Genomic DNA, 22,192 nt, shown 5'->3' with positions numbered 1-22,192 from the left:
GCATTGCAACTGCTAAAACGCTATGTAGTGGCTGGCTTTGAGGTTGAGTAGAGCCATCAATCAGGCCAGAAAGGCCACTTCTACCGCTCAGAGCTTTTGCTGCCAACTTGAAGCACCCTCAGATTGTGTTAATTGACCTTTGCCTGTGAGGTCGTTTAGTCTTTAATGGTGTGTGCAACATTTAATGTAAGTAGAACCATAGGTTTGCAGGGTTCTGCATTATGTGGAGCAAATTTTCACCGCAGCCCCCCTTCCCCGCCTTCATGGCTCATACAGTCAAAACACAGCGCGAAAATGAGGAATGGTTATAAAACATTTATATTGATGTGATGTAATAGCAAGGCATACCAAATATTTCGTGCTTAAGAAACAAAACAAGTGTCGCCATGGATGCAGAATTGGAAATTGAGTAATTGAGTACTCGGATTGTCGAGGGGATTTCCGAGGGAAAAGCCGGCTTGGAACGCAACAGCGCAAGTCCTCGGCCGCCAGTACAGCAAAAAATCTACATGGCCAAAACCCCGCACTTTTCAAAACGACAGCACAGGTCCAACCTCCCCCACCCCGCTCCCTGCACACGCCTATCGGCAGAATGCATTAAGGGGACAGGGTAGGCACTATTCCTCCCATACATTTTAGCTTATGTTTGTAACCCTTTTTCTCGTGATTCGCTGTGGTTAGAACATTAATCTTGGTATCATTGTAATCAGCAATCTGAGATAGTGGAACTGAACTAGGATTATTTATTGTTTTCTGAATATTAGATTTCTTGCTTTTTTTTTTTACTAGGTCTACCAAATTTTAAAACCAAAGTCTACTGTAAATATATTTTAAATTAAAGTTCCCTGCACTAATGTCCATAATTCTAATTCAGTAGACTCGTTGTAGTGTCCACTCATTATTTCTAAATTTTTATCTCCCTATCATCTGTAGTTCTTGAAAAACAGGGTGAAATGCAGCAAAATTTTATGTTTTGAGATAATTGCCTTTGAAGTGGGAGAAAGAGCTTTATTACAATACTAACTTCAAAAGTACATACTGAAGCATTTTTCTGAATAGCCACCGGCCAGGTAGACACCTTCATTATCAATACTTCTTTTCTGTGCCAGCTGCCTTGCTCTCCGGGCCTCTTCAGTTACTAGTAGTCGTGTAGCCTTCTCTGCAAAGTACAGTTGCGGCCGGTCAGATTTTGCATAACAGCTAGACTGTAAGCCGTCCTTCAGAAACTTTGAATGACCTGAAATATCAGCTCGAGCAACGTTGCTCGATGTTATCCATTTGGATGTCTGGAATGGGTGCGCTGAGATGCGCTTACACACTGTAGGGAGAACTGGAAAGCAACAGCTTATCGTGCAGCATCTTCAACCATCTGCTGCTCCCCACCGCATGCTTTGCACTCACAGCTTTCAGCGACGGCACATGAGAAAAGTCAAATAGGCCATAACCACGGTAGACACTTGCACTTATGGTCTCCAAGTGTTTCGGCGAGTATGAAAGCTTTGATGCAGACGCACGCGGTGACCGCGGCATGTGCCACTGGTTTGTGTTGCGGAGGATTCGGCGTCACTTCTGATCGAACTATGCCGGTTCCCATGGAAGCGTCATTTTCTAAACCACATCTTTCTCTTCGTCATTGGATAAGCGCTAAACATACAGCGTCAAAATAAAAACAATATTGGTTGCCCGGGAAAATACCTGAAGCATGAGCAACATACCGCGTTTAGCGAGTAATGCGGCTTCGTCTGAAGAGTTGTGTCACTAAATAAACACGCTAGCTAGCTTTTCTCTGTTATGAGATGACTGACAGCCATCCTGCTGAAGGTAAACAAAATAGGCAATGGAAAAAAAAAAAATTCTTTTTTTTTTTTTTTTTCAAATTAGGGAAGACACAGATCACAAACAGGTGTCAAAGGGGGGCGTGTCTAGGTACCACCTTGGTTTCGAAAAACGTCGATGTTAGGGTAAATATTTCCTATGAGCGTAAATTAATGACTGGACTATGTTAAGGATAGAATAGGAATTTTAAATTTCAGAAAAACAAAAATCGATTTTTTTTCTAAATTTTGCCTGCCCTGTTCCCTTAAGCCCTGATATGACAACTACTGTGATCTTGATGCTGAGGCCTGCATCAGTTTTGAATGATTTGCTCTGCACTTGCATTCTGCAGGAAGCTTCTCGATAAAGAGGGTGTGTAACTTATCAATCTATTTGCACTCTACTGTAATTGGAGAGCTGTGTTGAAGGGAGGCTTCATTTTTTTTTCAACATTTTTTTTTTAAATAGGCAATCATTTATCAGCAAAAGCAGCTTTGCATGTTGTTTCTTGCTTAATATTTGCTTTTTATTTGTGTGTAATAGAATCTTAAAGAAATTGAAAAAGTATTGCCCAAGGAAACAATTTGTCAGACCTTTTTTTATATAATCCCATGCTGTGTGTATCAATTTTTTTGTTATTGTGAATGTTTATTTCTGTGAGTTCGTTGCAGCATATTCTGTTCTTTTTATCTCAGATGACCTCATTTGAGGTGCAGATATTTGCTATTGTTTCATGTTTGTCTTGGTCAACATCAGTATAACTTATCACAGGTTGCTAAATACAATTTTACTTGGCATTTAATGAACTGTACATGTGTAGCATAGCATGTTTTATTTTGTGCATGCTTATTTAGAGGACTTGTTGGTGGACAATCAGCAACCATGCTGTGAATGAAGGTAACGGTTGTGTCACTTGTCACTGAGTTTTGTGCGATTATCTTTGTAAAACTGTTCTGTGTTTCAAAGTGTACTTGTTAATTTGCAGAGCTGTTATAAACAACTTCCATGGGCTTTGTGCTTTGTGTGCTAAGTGCAAGGTGGCCAAAGTTCTGCCATTTTGAATGATATAGTTGTATCAATGATGTTTGAAATTCTTATTGAGTGGAATATATATGTTTTGAATGTGGGCTGCACTACTTGTAGCTTAATTTTAGACACCACGTGTCATTTCCCAGGCTGAGTTCAGGTGATCATTTTGTAAATGTGCTCAAATGTTTAGAAATACTAGCTCCACTTCAGTAATCTCTAAAGTGACATATGCTGGCTAGCTTAAGTCTTTTCGCCTAAGATGTAAGTTAGCAGGAATAACAGCTGCATAATCAGGGGTTATACCTCTGCAGTTGAATGCTCCGCGTTGTGATCGTTTTACGTCTTCAGAGGAAACAGTGCTGGGAAATCAGAATGTGATAATTTAGGGGGTGATAGAGGTGGGAGGGGGGGGGGGGGGGCATATGGAGTGGGGGAATGGGGTTCTTTAGTTAAGCTTCTCTCCCTTGGCTGCATAATTCTTTATCTTTAGCCCCTGTTTTGGCCATCTGGAATGGCAAGCAGACTGCGTATATCCCCTCTTGCTTTGGAGACGAATGGTCTAAGCTTGTGTGGCTGCAGTTTTTGGAGATGTCTGCTTCTTGTTGACGTGCATATACCCTGAAATTCTGTCTTGTTGATTATGGTTGAGCAAATGAAGGCCAAGATTGTGGGAGAGTGAACATGCCACCAAGGATGATACGGGCGCCTTTGTGACACGACTTGGGTCTGTCACACTGATGGCTATCCGTTCTGAGACTGGCGTGGATTTCACACTTAATCACCGCAAAGGCTTTTCATTTGCCCTGTGTTTTGTTTAATTTAGTGTCAGCTGGGTTCATACTAGCCTGAAATGTTAAATTTGCAACCCATTAATCTGTATGCACTATTATGCAGGTTAGATTATTCACTAGTGCATGTGTAAATCGCTAAGGTATGGGAAAAATATGTGCTACACACTGGCATGTTGTTTTATACTCTCTCAGAGCTGCACTGGCTGTTTTTATTCGCTGCATATAAGACTCACTTTTCCTCTGTTCATGCTCCAGAGATTTGTACACTTGCATAACGTAGATGCGGAGAAAACCCCTGGCATTCATTAGGGCTCGTTTATATTACTGCACATGATGACAGTACCTTATGTTTAATTGTGGTTGTGCTGGCTTCAGTATGCTGGCCCGTGCGATCAGGTAATCCAAAGGTTCAATACATTTTAACTTTTGGGAATTGAAGTATGTTTGAAAGAGTGCTGCGAGGCCTTGCACATCATGGCTTCTGTCCCGTCTTTCTCATTATGCACAAAAAAAAAAAGAATTACACATGAGTGGGCGCTCAAAAAGTGCCCAATTTCGGGCAATAATGACTGCCTTTGTGATGAAACAGTCTGCTGTATGCAACTTGGATATGACTAGACTGGAAACAACAACAATGCAAATAAAAGAATGTTTTTAGTAGAAACATGCTTTGATTTAGTGCGTGCTCGAGGAACCTAAGTGTTTTTCAGAGACCATATTGAGAACTTGTGATTTAGCTCAGCATAATCATGGCTCCTATAATAATGAATATGCTACCTTAGATTTGCTGTATTGAGTGATGCCGCGAGTGACATCACTTGTGTTGCTGGGGTATAGGACATATAGCCAGCCTCATTGGAGTTGCCTTTTCTGCATCTGAAAGCATTTAAATGTGCTTGAATATTCTGAATATTATGTGAACACTCATCTTGGCAGCAGATATGATGGCTAAGTTATGAAGCTTCAAGAAAGGCTAAGAATAAAAAGGCCTCAGAAGACAGGAGAACCATCATCTTTAGTTAAACGGATCTGTTAAAATTGTTGACAAAATACTGTAGAAATATTTTGACCACTGTTCTGATTATTTGATTCTTTCTGCCTCACTATGCATACAGAACTTTTAGCATCCTTTAATTGTCATCCTTTGCTGGCTGCTTTTTTCTCTGCACTTGTGTTTTGATGTTGCATGGCGGCATGGTTTAAGCGAGAAGTTCTTTACGGTGGCCTGTTCAGTTGCAAGAGAAATGGTGTGATTCATTTAAGACCAGCAGGCTTCCTTTTTTTTAATGATTGCACATTAATATCTACTACCAGCCACAGATGCAAACAGGGTAAATGTAAAGTGAAAACACAAATGCTCTACTATTACTGCTTCAATTCTCTTGCTTGCATTTCAGCTCTTACAGGTGGTGTGTGTGGAGGCTGCTTGGATGATGGTGTTAGATGATGAAATGAAAAAAGAAAAGAAAAGCCTAGTTTCCTTGTTTACATTTCAGTTGTTACCGAGTTTACAGTTGCGAGCAAAAAAAGAGTCAGCACGAGTGACATGTTTCTGTATTGGCAGGTAACAAAGCTCGGCACTTTGGTTATAAACACACTGATAACAAAAGTGTCAGGCGTGCTCACTAATTGAAGCTGCGCCACCTGCTTGGTGTGATTTTTGCTGCTGTGGTGATGTCATTGTGCTAATCTTTTTATACTCGCGACTTTGCGTGTGGAGGAGGAAAATATTGCATTAGGCCTCTTGGATGGTGGCGTTTTGTGAGGTAACGGAATGATTGTGCATGTAAATGCATGTGGGTCCACCAACTTTATGCCAGCATTGTTTGAATGGAAAAATATGTCGCATTTTGTCTGCTGGCCAGCTTTTCATTGAAGCTCAAGGTTGATGTAGCTCAGCTCCGCTCACTAATTTCCATTTGTACTTTTGTTCACTTTGATGATAGCTGCTTTCGTCAAAATATCACTTGTTTTTACTTTCATCTTCTAAATGCAGTTTATGAACAGCATGTAATGGAATGTTTCACTGCTTAAGTATGTGCAATAAGTAGACCATAAAATGGAGCTTTAAGTTCCCGAGCATCAAAACAGGAAACGCAGAATGGAGACACTGTCAGTACCTTCTTTCTAGTCTTTGGGTTCATGTGCGTAGCGTTTGTAATACGACTGCATTAAAACTCCCGTTCAACGAGCGAAAAAAATCACAAGCATGCCATTGGCAGGTGGTAGTTTGCAAGTGACATGGCCTGGCACTGATTGATTGGCGAGTAATGGGACGTCACTAGGTCACATGACATGGGCAAGTTGGCAGGCTTCTTTGAGATGAGAGTGTGAGATGGGAATCAGTCCCATCAGACATTCTACTGCTAGTCCATGCAGGCATGTTTGTACGGCTTAGCTGTAAGAGAGACTTAGTCAAATGGTCTTTCACTTCACATGATGTGGTAGTGTAAGATTGTATGGTAATGAGTATGTGTGTGATAACAGAGGTATACAATAAGGGAGTCGTGATTAGGCGAGATGCATGTGCAAGCATGAGGATCCACCAACAGGAGCCGTTAGTGCTGTAGTGTCATGACCTTTCAGGCGAGCTTCAGTGTTGCTAGTGTGTTTTTGCTGTTTTAATGAACCTGGCTTTTAAATTTATTTATGCTCTCCTTTCACACACTGTGCATGAACTGTGCATGAACTTGCATGACTTGATGCCAGTGTATGTCTGAGCATTGACGACCATGAACATTGCACTGTTGCAGATGCAGCCTGTTGTATGGGCTCCGGTGGGCAGAGTAGTCCACACTCTTGCCGTGAGATCAACACATCAGGTTCTTCTCGGAAAAATTCTGCTTGTTGTGGCCCTTAAACTATTACACGGTTTCTGACCATGGTGCTAGTTGGCTACATTTAATGACTGTAACTACAATGTGCTTGCCTCCAAGAAATGAAGTTGGTCTTTGCAATTTACACCTTATTTGCTTTATTTGACTTGATGAACTTGTTGAACAGAAATAAGTAAAGTGCTAAAAAATAAACTTTGTTGGCAAGGTGCTTGATTGGAAACGTTAGGTTGGCTGCGTGGTGCATGTACTGAAAGCCAACTGCCACGAGTGTTTTCATGCATATGTTGATAGAGAAAACATATAGTTATTAAAAGGCAAGTGTCGACCCTAGGTAAGGCAATGCTGTTTCATTCGAAAGAATTGAAATGCACCCGATGTGTTGTTTGAAGATTTTCTGTTTGTTGTATTTCTGAGAGTCTCCTGTAATTCTTTACGATTTTCTAATGGAAGAGTAGGTTTCTCTCTCACCTTGTCTTGTTGTACATAACAATATCAACTTCATTTATGCTGCTTACATTTGTGAAGTTTCCTTCACTGTTATCACGCTCGTTTTTTATTTATTTGTATAAAAATATGGAAGTTTTTAATACTAAGAGACACCTTTATTTTTATTTTTTTTTTACCTTCATTAATATGGAGCAAGGTATGTCATTCATACTGCGTTCACTATTAGTTCACTTGTTGAACTGTTGCATGACCACTTTTGATTGCTGGGGAAATGTTGCCTGTACTGTGTGACATTGCCTTGTGGACTGGTTCGTAAGTCGTATTTGTAAAGTTCCTACACACAATACAGTTGAAGGAAAAAATTAATTATAGGTGCTTTGTGATAGCTTACTATAAAGCTCGAAAAGTGCCGTATGAAAGGCACTTGATGTTAAGAAATTAAAGCAAAAGTGTTTTAACCTGTAATATTGCTGGCAACAGTTCATGAACTCATGTATTCACCACTGCATTTTGTTGTGTAGTTTTGCCTAGCTTTACTGTTTAGTCATTTTCTAGAGCAGTAAATACCTTTTATACAGGGCAGTGTGTTGGACATTTTTGATCAACTAAAAAATTTACCACGTAATTCTGAGGTCTGAGTTTTAGATAAAAGGTTGCTTTCATGTTAAGCATAAGCCTTCATGCTATTCATAGGTGTTCCTCTCTACTGCATGCATGTACAGGGTCGTCCACTTCTAGCTAGAACACGGTCACTGGTTTTAAAGCAACATTGTATCTGACGCAGGCAGATATCGATGCAAAGCGATGCAAGCACAAAGAGACACGGATGTGCTGCTTCACATGGCCAGCCACTTTAGATTACTGCGTGGCCGGGTCGGATGCAATGACACCTTGAAAGCAGTGACCGTGTTATATAGCTAGAAGTGGACGAGGCTGTACATCCATAGCATACACTTCTGAAGTGGATGCAGTTCCTCTATACACCTTTAACATATTTGTTTAGTTGCGCTGTTGCTGGAATAAATGTATGGGTGCCAGAGGGGCATTTATGAATGGAGCAGGTAGACGTGTGTGTAGGGTTGACTGCACAGATTAAAGATTATGAGAACAGGTTCCTGTGTAAAAGACTTGTGTGCAAAAACATGGATATACATAGAATGGAGAAACTGTTATTGCAGCAAAATCTTGGCAGTTTGGTTGCAGTCAGTCTGAGTTTAAAGGGGCAGTTTAGTGTCTGACATGAGCATATAACTTATTACCATTTCCTGCACAGTTAAACCATTCTTTTACATTATATCTAAAAATATTTTGACAAGGCATACCACCACCATGCTGGCAGTGGCACTGCCATGGGCAGTGCGCTATTGCGGCAAAAAAAGAAAAAAAATGTTCTCGATATTTGTGACATCACGAGCCCTTTTATTCATAGTATTCTTTTTTTTTTTTTTTGTTTTTTACAACTTAAGGTTTTTAATGGGGGACAGGGCTCTTGAGGGGCCTAAAATCGTGAAAAAAGCAACTTTTTGAAAATGAAATTTTGACAATTTACAGCCCATATTTTATATACCTACTAATTTATTCATTCCCTGGGTAATTTACTCCACTTTAGGAGGTGCAACTTAAGTGAATAATTCCCATCTCTGTTCGTTTTTTCTCGTTTTCTCAAATATTTTGGTGGTTGCCTAGTTTACAAGAAGGATATCTTCGCGTCTCTGGCAGATAAAGGAATAATTTTTATTGCAGCATGCTGTTAAGGGATTAAACTATACAATGTTGGAAACAGATTTCTCATTTTATGCTTGCAAATGTTTTTGCGAATTCTAAATTAAATGGTTCGTCATGCACTGTTCCCGATGGGTAAGGGACTAATATTTCCTTAATCAAAAAGGTAGTTCCTGTCTTGTATTCCTTATACTGTATACTATCTAGCCATATGTTAATAGCCTTCAGATTTGTGGTTTATTCTATAAATAAAGGAGTGAAAATGCTATATTTCTATAACTGACAAATCGGAAACATGAGTGCATATTGAAATCAGCATTTAAAATTGATTGAGGCTCTGCATCTTCATTGCATTTCGTCTAAAATAAAGAAAAATGTTCCAAGAGCTCAGTCACCCCCTAAACTATATTAAAGAAAAATGTTCCAAGAGCTCGGTCACCCCTCAAACTATATTTTTTAACAGAATTCGTTCTTCTGAGGTAACAGTGTACTCATTCCTGCCCCTGCCCATTGCCTAATCAGTGAGCAGCCATTGCACCTATAATGTTGATTTGCAGATGCTGGCTACCACCACGAGGAAGCGGTATTCCTAGATTTCAAGTACTTCTGGCATATTTCTTAGCCTCACAGCTGTGTATACATCTATCAAAGTTGGTAGGCCATCCCTTTAAAAACAGCGCACATTTTGAGAAATTGGTGAAGATGTATTCATTGTTGTATAAGCCTTGAGATGAACGCTTTCTCAGGTGCAGTGGATGAGGTTATATTGCTAGCATGTATGTGAAGCCCACCAAATCAGTCAAATTTAGACTCACTCACCCTATTGTGTGAGTGGTAGGCTCTTGCGTAAGTGTTCATGCATGGTCACAGGTTTCCAGTCATGGCTGCCGTCCCAACAGCTGTCCCGATCGCTCGTCTCTGTGCGAGGTCGGGTGCGCTCATGTCGGCTGTGTACCTACGTCACGACGGCCAGCTCGAGCATGACGACCCACCTGCGCACTCACACGGGTGAGCGCCCCTTCCGGTGCCACCTGTGCCCCAGTGCCTTCGCCCAGAGTGCCAACCTCAAGCGGCACGTGCGGACCCACACGGGCGAGCGCCCGTTCACCTGTGGCCAGTGTGCGGCATGCTTCACGCAGAAGTCGGACCTCCGCAGCCACATGCGCCTGCACACGGGGGAGAGGCCTTACCGGTCAGCAGCTTTTCACATCATTCTTTTGTTTCTTACCTGTATTCACTGGAAGGTGCTTGCAGGGATCCTTCAAATGCCATTTCCTGCTTGCAAGTGGCTAGGCTTAGTTACTGAACATTGTCCTCTGAGGCTGCCATCAAGTTGCACTTTGTACTCATGCCATAAGTACACTGCTAGCGCATACCTCATTGTACGAATTGTAATCATCTTGAGCTTTGAGACGAGTACGCAAGGAGGTCGAGGGGGCACACTGGTTTATCTTCCTTTTTTCCTGTCTCATGTCTCTGTCACGTGCCATAACAGAAGCTGGACCCACTCATAATTCGCTCTCCTTTCTGTATGATATTCCGCTCTGCCATTGAGTATTGTAGTGATGTGCAGATTGCAGTCATCGTGATGTTTTGTGCAGGTGCAGCCGATGCTTCCGTCTTTTCCGAACCCAGTCCCAACGTGCCAGCCACTTCACAAACTGCAGAGGACTATTCAGGGTGGTGCAACCGAATCCAGAGCTTCAGCTTCGGAGGGAGCCAGAGCTGGCAATGGAACATTTGCTGCCAGACAGCCTGCCAGACAGGCTGCCTGACGGATTGCCACCAGACGGCCTGCTGCCAGAAGGTCTTTCATTGGCCAGCCTGCCGTCTGACAACCTGCCACCTGACAGCCTGCCTCCGGAAAGCCTTCTGCATGACAGCCTGTCGTCTGACAGCATGCCACCTGACAGCCTGCTGCCAGAAAATATGCCTCCAGAGGCTTGCTCTTTGCCACCTGCCACTACTGATTTGGAGGCCTTGCAGTCACCGCCGGATTCTCCTTCCCAATCACCACCTTCATTGCTGCCACCTTAGTAGGGCTCTTTATCATATGCTGAGGAATATCAGCGTCTGTAGGACTGTGCATGTTTGAGCTGCTCAATCATTCCCCACCAGCCCCATGTTTGTTGCATCGCCTGGAGCAGTTGAGCAAGCTGCCCTGGGTTGCTGAGGGGTTGCTAGTAGCTGTTTAGCTGATGCTTCGACTTATAGGCAGTGCCTCCTCCTGCATACCCTCTGTAAATTGGGCAATGGATGTGCTCGGGCTGTAGACCAGAGTTTTATGCCTTGCATGATTGAATTGTTGTGTGTGCATGCGCCATATGCTGTTTGCTGAAGCATACTTACTGCCTAGATACTAATGTCAGCTGCGTACGCATGGTGGCCATGTCACTAATCTGAGAAGAAAGGTAGTACAAAGTGCATTTATTTTCGTTACTCATCTTCAGTTCACTCTGTGTATTTTGAAGGAACTGTGAAATGACTTTTATCAAAGCTGCCGTTTTGTAATTTCTTGCCTCCAGGTGCTTTCCTCCCATCTCGAAATTGTTAGCCATTATATATACAAAGCAGGCTGGGTGTAATCTTTGCAGCCCTGCTGACCTTTGGCTAGCCTATTATGTCGTTCGGCACCTACCCCTATCTTCCTTTCGTGATCATGCTTCATGAGAGTGCTGTGTATCTTTTGTGAAAGAAAATGGCATCTAGTGACTTTCAGGCATTAATAGCATCACCATCATCCTTGCTGACTTATGGTGGTGCAGTTGTTAGGACTCTTGACTGCTGTGCCCAAAGATGCGGAATCGAATACCAGCCGCGGTGGCTGCTTTCCGATAGAGGTGAAAAGCAAGGTGCCCATATGCTCTGCGATGTCAGTGCACATTAGAGAACCCCAGGTGGTTGAAATTTTCAATTTCTTTCACTACGGTGTCTCCCATAGCCTGAGGCACTTTGGGACATTAAACCGCATAGACCAAACCAAATTGAAATTAGGGAACACGATAGCATGTTGGCATGGCTGATATGGGTGTCTCGGGGCCCCTCTAATGGCCCAGGCGAAAATCTTAACTGGTCTAACTGATTTAAGGAACAAATTTCCAGTTGAATTTCAGTTGGGGATCCATTGTTATTCAACTGGGAATTTCAGTTGGGGATCCATTGTTATTCAACTGGGAGCCACCTGGGATGAACTGGAAATTTGTTCCTGAAACCACTTAGACCAGCTAGGATTTTCACTTGGGGGATTCTGAGGACATCAGGTTCTTTGTACTGTAAACCCTAGATCAGGGGTTCTCAAACTGGGTTCCGCGGAACACAGGGGTTCCGCAGGCTGTCTTGTGTTCCGCGAAAACCCTCACTGGCCGATCCCCGTCTCAGGTTCATTTTTAGTGTATGTGCGCAAACCAAACAGCGCTTGGTTCGTTAAAGCTAATTTTTACTCTTCGTAGCCTCAAAAAACAATCTTGCGTGTCACGCCCGCAATAGCAGGTGTTGACAGCGGACGTCTTTTTGCATACGATCGAATTCACATGCCTACCCGTTTTCCGTGACCTCTGAGATCACGTCTGAAACGCGCGCGGACCTAATCTCGGAGGCCATGCGTTTTTATAGGCACTTCTGTTTGTCGTCGCCAGATAGCACTACCCACGCCGCCGTCGCGAAGCTAAGCCAAGCCTAGACAAGCAAACAGAAGCTCGTTATGTCGCCGAGGTAGCCGCTGGTTCTGGCATGCAGTACTTTTGCCCTAGCATCATGAGCCAGAAAGCAAAAGGGAGATCGTACGATAGCAGCTATCTTGGAGGAAAGTGGAGGAAATCCGCAATATGTTATATGCTGCGAAGTTTTGGCTAACAGCTCAATGAATCCGGCCAAGCATTAGTATTTGTATTAATCACATTATTATTAATCACCCATCACATTAGTATTTGTATTAATCTGTACAATAAAAATTTAACCTTTGCAACTCTCTTTGCAAAAATGCACTCGACAACATTGCTGGTAAGTGAAAGCGGAGAGGGGGGAGGGGTTCCCTGAAACTTATTGAAGGCTTTTGGGGTTCCTCCAAGCAAAAATGTTTGAGAACCCCTGCCCTAGATAATTTGATCTTTAATATTAAATTCCAGATATTCGTATAATTTCTGTGATTCTGTCTTTGTAGTATAAATTTTTCCAGACATTTGGAACCAGAATCTGGACCAGGCCTTATTGATGCATTGGTTCACCTGGGGTGCTATGCAAGAATGGCTGAGGTCGCCTCAAAATCAAAATTATCCAAGTTTGATATTATGCTACATTTTTAGATTTGACTGTTTAAATTGATTTTAATCTATTTGCTGCCGTCCCAATTCTCTAAGGGAGTCTGGGCCCTGTCAAACTGTTTTCAGCACTTTTAGTCGTTTGTTTTTTTAGGGGGTAACAGCATTGAACTTTCGTTGTGTATTTGTGCTTTGTAGATGCGTTTAAGACATTAGCAAACATACATCACATGAAACTGTCCTATACTCAGTAGATAATCTTTGAGTTTCTTTTGCCATACAGTTTCGGTTTAGGTTTTAGATTACTGAATGATGACTATGACATCACAAGTGTGTATGAGGTCATGTAAGGTGCACACGGTAACTGCTGTATAGTGGCTTTTTCTCCAGCCGCTTTCATTTCGGCTTCTGAAGCAGCTGAGAATAAGAGTTTTATGTGAATGAAAACAGCAAATATATTGCAGCTTTTTTATGTCACATGAAACCGTACTCTTGATATGGCTACCTTCATTCGACAGCTTTAAGCCGAAACTGAAACTGCTAAGTTAAAGAAATTCAGTTACAAATGACTTATCGAGTGCTGGTGAGTTTCGCATGGTGATCCACATTTACTAATGCCATGCACACGGTTTCAAAGCAAAATTATACTAGCAAACATTTTGTGCTTCCACCCCTGTAGCAAAGAAAGATAAACTTAGGCTTGACTTGGCTGGTAACAGAGCGTTGTGCTACATCTAATAGGCCCACATTAAGCAGCATGACACTTAATTGGACTTATCCCTCGTGCGGACAGCGACAGCACTCCGACTTATGCCATGTCAATGCAGCCCTCAGCAATTCAGTGGCACTTATCTCTATTTGACACCATGTTAGACGCGCTCGCACCCAGACTGCACTGGGGTTGACAAAGAGCATAATTTCTATCCTATGCAACCGGCCACACCAGTTTCGTTTTGAAATACACCATGCCGCGCCTGGACTGGCTGGATGTACCACATGCATGTACCCCTTCCCATCACTTCTTTTTTAACCAACAGCAGCCCTCCTGCACATGTGCCTTAGTACTCAGCCGTGCCCCTAACCTTGCATATCAAACCTTGGCTGTCACCCTCAGGTGCGCAGATAACATCGAAGTAGAAAACTGTCAGCGAGTGGCGAAAAACTTTGCTCGTAATTGAGTTACATTGAGAGATATGTGACATTGTTATATAGATGTCAAAAACCAGCACGACTGAATTTCAGGCTGCCCGCAATGATGTGGCGACCACCATGAGTACAAACGAGCTCGCACTTTAGGAGAAATTAATCGTTAAACTTTAACCACAACTTTGTTAAATGCACTAATAGCAACGACATAAGGCTGCAAGCTCAACATTTTGAACTTGCCTTTTTCATTTTATTTCTCTGTTTTTCTTCTTCCTGGTACGGACTCCACCCTCGTGTTATATTTACTGCCGCATTATTTACTTGTAAATATGGTACTCTTGAGAGATGTCTGAAAATTTGTGTTGTAAGAAGTGTATATTTACAACCCCCACTTCACAAAACCTACATGAATGAAAACTGGGGTGCTGTGTTCTTTAGTAAAACATTCCATCGATCGTATTGGAAAAGAAAAAACAATGCAGAATCGAATCCCGGCCTCGGTGGCCGCATTTCGATGGAGGCAGAAAGCTAGGTGCTCATGTGCTGTGCGAGTTCAGTGTACGAGAACCACAGGTTGTCGAAATTTCTGGCGCACTCCGCGGACTTCATGAAAATAGATTTAGACACTTCAAAAAAAAATTAAGAATTCACGGGCAAAACCGTAGATGTCATGCCACAAAATATTTGATAAGACAGGAAAGTTCATCTGATACCTTTTCTTCACAGTATCAGCTTTTGAAGGCATGTTGAGGTCTGGTCGCACAGATTTGACAGCATGAATGGGAAAATATTGGCTCAGTGTTGTCTGAGCTGTTATATACTCACTGTGAAATTAAACTTGGGCATTCACTTTCTAAGCCTGTGCAAAAATCAGAAAAAAAATTGTAATTTTTTTGCCTGCTCTCTTTTTAACTGTACAGCTGTAGATGCTTTGCTGCTGGAACATAAACTCACGAAACAAAGCATTTTGTGAGAGTAAGAGCACGAGCATGGACTAAACAGGATCATCAGGGCAGCGGTTGGATGAAGGAGGTTTAATCGACCATTACAAGCTACCTCTTAATATATGTAGCTGTGATAGAGTAGGATTTGTTGGTCACATGGAGACAAACATGAGTAGTACAGCATTTTGTGTGTGCCTTTAGCGAGTGATTGTGACAAGAGAAGCAAGGTAGTTTCTGGTTCTATACACCTGGAGTTATTGCAGTGTCACATTTATTGTAGTGTTACTGTATGTGCCGAGAGGCACTTTTGCTTTCAGCAAAAGGCAGCAATTCAGAAAGCAAGCCAGAGCTTCTGCTGAGTGGTTTTACACACTTGTACAGCAATCTGGAGTGTTCACAGCATTTTAAGACCCATGAATGGGGAGTTTTGCATCAAATTATAGTGAATATATGCCCCGTGATATGTATTAATTAAGGTGAGCAAACTGACATTTGTCACGTTTGCATATGTTGTTTGTTTAGAGTTGCATAGTCGATATTTTATCTGTATCTTGAAGTAACTGCCTCCTAGATTTTACAGTAAATGCCTAGTATTTTAAAGTGCTTTTAAACGACGAAAAATGCTTACGAAGCCTTGAAAATGTCTGGCTTCTTGCACTACACTACTGTACTGTGGCCGTTGTTTTTTACTTTTTATGAGCATTACATATACATATATATATATTAATACATGTATGGTGTCACATAACTTGCATTTTAGTGATTTTGGCAAAGATGAGCTTTGTGATGTCGCAGTAAAGGCCATTTTCAAAATGTATGATGACCCTGTGCAGTAAAAAGTCACATAAATTATTTTGGCCTCTTTTTTTTTTCTTTTAATCAGCAGCTGATGTAGCAGTATTAACAAAGTAAATTGTCCTATTAAGACCTACCATTGCAGATGGCATTCATACACTGGTGGCAAGGAAAGAAATGCTGAAAGCAAATGATTGGGTGTAAGAGAAGTCCTCAAGTGAAAGTCTGGTTCCAAAAACTTAGTTCTGTTCTTTTGGTTTCACCCTGCATTGAATGAGAAGACCACATACTATATGGCCCTAACATATGGGGTGAGGCAGTAATGTAACTGCTGCATAACTGTTGCAGAAGCCAGAACATGACACTCTCATTCCTTTGACGCATGATTTTGTGTTGACTGCTTGTTACAGTTGGAGAAGTTTTCAGTATCCTTATATGCACTAGAAGAACCTATTTAACGAAGCAACGGCCTTGAGCCAGTGATAGGTCTGAGCATCTGAGCAGATGGCGCTACTCCAGTTAGGCAAGCTGCATGAAGCCTTCCTACTGCATATGCACATTGGAGTCTGTGGATTAATGTCTCATAACTCGTTATTATTACTAAATTTCAAAATACCTTGGTTGTACTATGCTCCTGATTACAGCACTTGCTTAATTTTCTGCTGTGACCTACTATAATGGGCTCTAAATTACCCCTTTGCTGTAACATGCATGTCAGAAATACTGACATTGTTTGATTAAAACCGAATTAAAAAGAAAATGGACTCAGTGTACTTTTGTCAGTGTTTTTTAGTTAAACCGAAAAGACTAACCCCTAGTTATATAGGAAAGCATAAAGGACAGCTGAGTTGCTGAAATCAGTAGTCGATTTCCTGCACTACCTTTCTGTTTTTGCCCTGCATGCCTCCCAGGACAATGCTTGAGTGCAAATAAATGTTATGTTATTATTAAAGAATGTAAAAATGGCCGAGGTATGTGCTGCAGTCAACAGACACTCTTTGTGACACAATTTGTACAATGGCCCAGCTAGACCTTATGGCTCTGGCTGTAAAATTTATTAGCCACGAATACTTGTCATTCGTCCAAAAATTGATTTCTGGTTTGTCGCCCACAGGCAACACCCGTCAATAAAGGGTTAAAAAAATAATATCCATAAAGTAAAAGTCCTCACAGCACACACAAAGCTTATTTTGTTTGCTGGAAATTTACTCTTATTAGAGAACAGCTCAACCTCAAGGTTGACTTGGAGGTGGAGATTTAGGGTTGTGGCTCGGAAAACCACAAGGTAGTCCCATTGTAGGCATAGCCCGTAGCTGTTCTTTGCTTTTCATCAGCTAGTACTTGAAGCAACGGTAGGCTGACTAACTTTATTTCAGTTGCACTATCTTAAATCTCCCGGTGTATTTATGCATGGGTGGTCATAGGCCTATTTCTACATCATTTTAGGCAACTATGCAGGGATTCATGCCGCAAAGTGTCTGTCTTTTATGTGGGCACAGTCTTGATTGCTTAGAAGGTATTAGCACATGCTGATGGTTTCTAGAGTGAATAAAGTGTGGTTCTGATGTGTGTAATAGAAGACTTGTGGAAACCTGTAGATGTTCAGGAAAGTTGACAAGGGGGCGCATACACAACTTTGCAACCCCTAGACTCGAATGTCAGCGAGCTGTGTTCGCTTTGAATTTCATTTGTTCATGTTAATACGCAGTACACCCTTGTGCCTTTTTGCTGTATGCTTGCTGACTTGCTGTTCCAAGATGCTTTTGCCATTAGGTGTAGTAGATGGCCTTCACTTGTGCTTGTCATCTGATACACATAGCATCAGTGAGATTTTTTGTTTCTTCTTTATTTAGCGCTGCTGTTGAAAACATCCCTTCCTATTGCTTCTTACTTTGAGCTACTTGCGGGAGACTAGGCATTATAAACATGTCCTCATTGTTGTATACTATGAATGTGCACATTACATACGTACATGACACTTGGATATAGGGAAGCAGCCTACTTGCTTTGCTGTCCTGCCTCCTTATGCATGGATTGATTTGCATATGCATACATTGCTAGATGGCAGCAAGCTTTAGAATGGTTGCGATACCCAGTACCTTGACTGTGAGTGCCATCTGTTGTCTCTCTGAGTCAACATTATGTATATCTAAACAGAAACATTCCTGATAGCTGAGCAGCAGCTGCATTTTTGCTTATTTCACTATATGCGATAAAGGCAGTAGTCTGCTGCTTCATGCAAAGTTAGTGTAGGGTTTGTTATTTACCTATGGCTTTTCACATAAGCTTGATGTTGAGTGTTTTAGAACTTTATTTTAGCAGGACGGGAGCAAAAGGATTATCAAGTTGTGCCTGTCTTTATAACTTTGTTGTGAAAGCAGCTGTTGGTGATGTCCTGATGTTAAGGATAGAATTACACATTCCAAAGCGTACAAGCAGCTCTTACTTTGTTTGTTTTGCTTGTCAACTCCCAAAGCTGAAATTGTCTGCAATAGATGTGACAAAGCGGTCAGTGCACCTAAATTGCTAGTTTGGCTGGTTGGTTCAGAATTTATGGCAGATACAAACAAGTGCAACAAAGGCAAAAAAGTGATGAGAGGAGCACACACCAGTTTTAGTGCTCATAGCTGCTCCTCTTCAGTGCACTGGTTAGTAGTGCTATTAGTAATTAATTCATTGCTTTTGTGTCTTCTCTTTACTGTTTGTGTTAATATGCAGGTACAACCCAGTAGAAAAAAAATCAATAGGCAGCCTAATTAAAATTTTCAATTGAAATGAATTGGTCAAAAACTTGTTGTTTCCGCCACCCATTGGGCCCAACTATTTGATATGAATTGGTGCTTACAGTTGGAAATAATTGGTTACCCATCAAGATCGAATGGTTCACCAGGTGAACTCAAATAGCATACCAATTGAGTCCAAATGGTTTCAACTCACATAGCTGAAAAAAAAAGAAAGGAACGAAAATTCAATTTCGAGCTTTTCTGGAGGAGATGCAGTAGTGCAAACTTTTATACAAGTGGATTGAAATTACAAGTTTTTACAGAAATCATGAGAGAACAGGCATGTATCACATTCACGGAACTAACACAGATTCAGTGTATACCCACAGGACACTTTGCTGAGACATATACACTCCATTTGTTGGACAGTACTGCTGGGGCCAGTGACACTTCTCCATTATTCAGAGTTACCTTATTTAGTTACGCCTGTACTGACGGTGGACAAAATAAAATCAATTAGGAAGATTAAGCGGCAAATACTTTTTATAAAAACTTCAATTTTTCACTGTTATTTTTTTATAGAACATAAGTTTATATCTCAGTCAAGGATTTCACACTTGGACTTTCCAAATTGGGAATGTTCCCATTGGTCTAATTAGAACCAATTGGAAGTCTAGTTGGAAACCCAGTTGGTTTCTTCACTTTCAGTTGGGGAGCCTAATTGGTTTTTTGACTCCCAATTGGAAGTGAAGAAACCACTTGGGCATCCCTTTGGGATAGAGGAAACCAATTGGGCTTCCCAATTGGGAGCGAAGAAATCAGTTGGGTTGGGCAGGACCCATTGGACAAACCATTTGGGATCGGCAGAACCAATTAAATTTTACTAATCATGCAAATTGGACCCACTGAATTTTTTTTCTTCTTTTTAACTGGGAAGTATTCAATATGTAAGCAGCTCTCCTTATGCTATTTTTCTTGAGCAAAGAGGACTAAAACACATGTAGTAGCACGCCTTGCGATGCCATTTACACAAACTGCCATTTCCGGAGCGGCCAGGTGCATACATCAGTTAGGGAAGGTCAAAGTGGACTTTTTTTTTACATGTACAGAACATTTGCACTGCTACATTCAACTACCAGTTAGTAGCTGCATGTCATTGAGTACTATTTTATTCTGCTTCGGTTCATCCATACCTTAAGTGTTGTAGCTGGTTCATGACTTATATCAGTTTTTTCTTGAAGCAAAAAAGAGGAATAGGAAATATAGTAACAAACTGAGATATATTTGTGGTAATGCTGTAGGTCTTGGTATAAGCTTCCAGCCGCTATGGGTGTGTGTATCTTTGAAGTTAGACTGGTCATTGCATGATTGCACAAATTACCAGTCTGTTAGGCCCTTGCCTGTGCCTTTTTTCATTTTAACCAGACATGATTTAATGTTACCAGCATTGATGGCACTTCAGCCTAGAGATATGCAAACAGTTCAGATGTTTGTAAAAACAGTTTCAGCCTATTGGAAAATATTGTCATTTTTCATGATTCAACTTGTGGTAACTAGGCTATCTAAGCCTTTTCCTTTTGATTAGAAAGTATGCCTGCAGCTGCGGGCTTGGTAAGGCTTCATTGCATTAGGTATGAATAAACAAGTTGCTGATCCACACCTACGCCAGTGAGCTATGTGGTTCTTTGTTTGCAGTTAATGCATACTTGTTCGTTGCCCTCATGAGTTTTGCACTGTGAAATTTGTTTTTTGAAGGTCTCCTATTTTGTGGGAATATATGTTCTGCTTGATTGTTGGAGCAGTCTTCTTTTAATCACTTATCTTATTTGTCTGTTGCTGAGACATGAAGGGATTTTGTATGTTTAGAAATATGTATCGGCTTTACACTGTTAGCTGTAGCAAATACAGCACAACTATTGTCAGGCAAGAGTTGCTCTCTGACAGTTGTACCTCATACTCTGCCTGGCTATATTTAGGCAAGTTTGTAGTTCAAGGTTACAATTAAGCGAACATACTCTATGATCAAAGTTGGGTGCAACAAATATGCTACTGTACTGCATTTGATGCGCTCCTTGATGTTGCATTACTAGTGCATGAATATGTGAAATAAATACTACATTAAAACAATGCAATGGAAGCCTGGAATTATTATTCACAGATCTTTTGCATTGATGCATGTTGCAGACAGTTAGATTGGTGTCATGTTTCTGGTACACACTTGTAGGTTCCATGAACTCTCTCCCAGAAGACTACGCTGTCACACAACCATTTCCGATCCTCATTGGTCTGCACTGAGGTTTTCAAGAAGGATTGAAGCATCCGGTGCTACATGGCCGTTTTGATTGAACGCTGAGAGGTTTCCTTCATGTGCATCGGGTAACGTTGAGGGTGGCGACGCCCGTTCTCGAATGTGCTTGAAAACTCGAGCGCTGGAGGAAGCAGCTTCGACCCAAGCAGGCTCGGACTCTTGAAAGTTTACTTGTGTCAACCTTGATCTGCATTGAGTTGAATACAGATCGAGTTCAATGAGGATCGAAAGTGTTCGTGTGACATAGGTGCATTCAACAGTGGGAATAGCTGCAATGCAGTAATTGCTCTTCGCCTTCGCACTGTCTCTGAGAGTTTGTGCTGGATAAGTGGTACTGAAAGCTGCTTTAGTACATAGAAAAAAAAAAAATGCGTACGATCAGTGCGAGGATATTGTAATAACGACGAAGTGTTTATTATTGCATGCGCGCTGCTTGGACCGCTGCTGCAGACTCAAGCTGCAGACTCAAGATATGGCTTGGGGGTGGTGCTACAACAAGACAACGGCCATTTCCTGCAAACTGTTGCATTTGCCTTGCGTACCTTAATCCCGCAAGAACGGAAGTACTCTGTTGGGGAATGTGAGGTCCTAGCTTGCGTTTGGGCATATGAACGCTGGCACATGTATTTGTGGGAGCGGCCTTTTGTTCTGCGAACATATCACAGTGCTCTTGTCACTTTGCTGTCGGCGAAAGGAATGGGACATCGGCCGTTGCAAATTTCACGTTGGTTGGCTTGCCTGTTGTGTTATAACTACCCCGTTGAATATCATAAAGGCAATGAAAACGCCATTGCGGACGCTGTCTCGCCTGCCTTTATCAACACAATCATGCAGTGAGTCAGGCGAGCTCGACACTGCTGATGACAATTTCATCTGCTTGCTATCCTCAGCTGCCACTGTACAAGAACTACAAGAGGCAACCATCAATGACTCGACTGTTGTGTAAGCCATGCAATATACTTCTTCGACATGGCCTGACAAGAAATCTCTGCCGAAAAATCTCAAGCCATACTATCTTCTATGCACAGAGTTGTCCATCCTGCAGTATGTTACAGAAGTGACAGAGTCGTCATGCCTGAAAGTCGTCATGCGACGACGCCTCTTGGGCATTGCGCATGAGTCACATCCCGGAATCTGTCGCACTAAAGGCCGGTTGCTTTAATGGTGGCTGCCAATGGTTGAGCACGTTGAACAGTTGGTATGAACATGCGCCGTTTGTCAGTCATGTGACAAGGTGACTCATCTGGTTGCAGTTCCTCTGCAGCCTGTTGCCTTCCTAAATAAGCCCTGGGATAAACTTGCCATTGACATCGTGGGACCTTTTGACCAAGCTGCTGTAGTGGTTGTTGCTTTTCGTTAGAGTTTCTGCTTGGTATCTT

General features: G+C 41.8%; 1 protein-coding gene across 1 annotated transcript in view; it reads left to right on the top strand.

Annotated features, from left to right (window-relative positions):
* LOC146179134 (uncharacterized) overlaps positions 1-22,192 on the top strand; it is a 64,166-nt gene that overhangs the window by 14,402 nt on the left and 27,572 nt on the right. The window contains exons 3-5 of the mRNA XM_084580125.1: positions 9,451-9,833; positions 10,243-10,677; positions 21,648-21,755. Coding sequence (XP_084436251.1) covers positions 9,451-9,833; positions 10,243-10,677; positions 21,648-21,755 — 926 coding nt within the window. The remainder of the gene's footprint in view (positions 1-9,450; positions 9,834-10,242; positions 10,678-21,647; positions 21,756-22,192) is intronic.

This window comes from Amblyomma maculatum, chromosome 9 (genome assembly GCF_055883805.1).
Source record: "Amblyomma maculatum isolate TAMU_Amacu chromosome 9, ASM5588380v1, whole genome shotgun sequence".
Classification (NCBI taxonomy): Eukaryota; Metazoa; Arthropoda; class Arachnida; order Ixodida; family Ixodidae; genus Amblyomma; species Amblyomma maculatum.
This window is presented reverse-complemented; position numbering and strand designations above follow the sequence as displayed.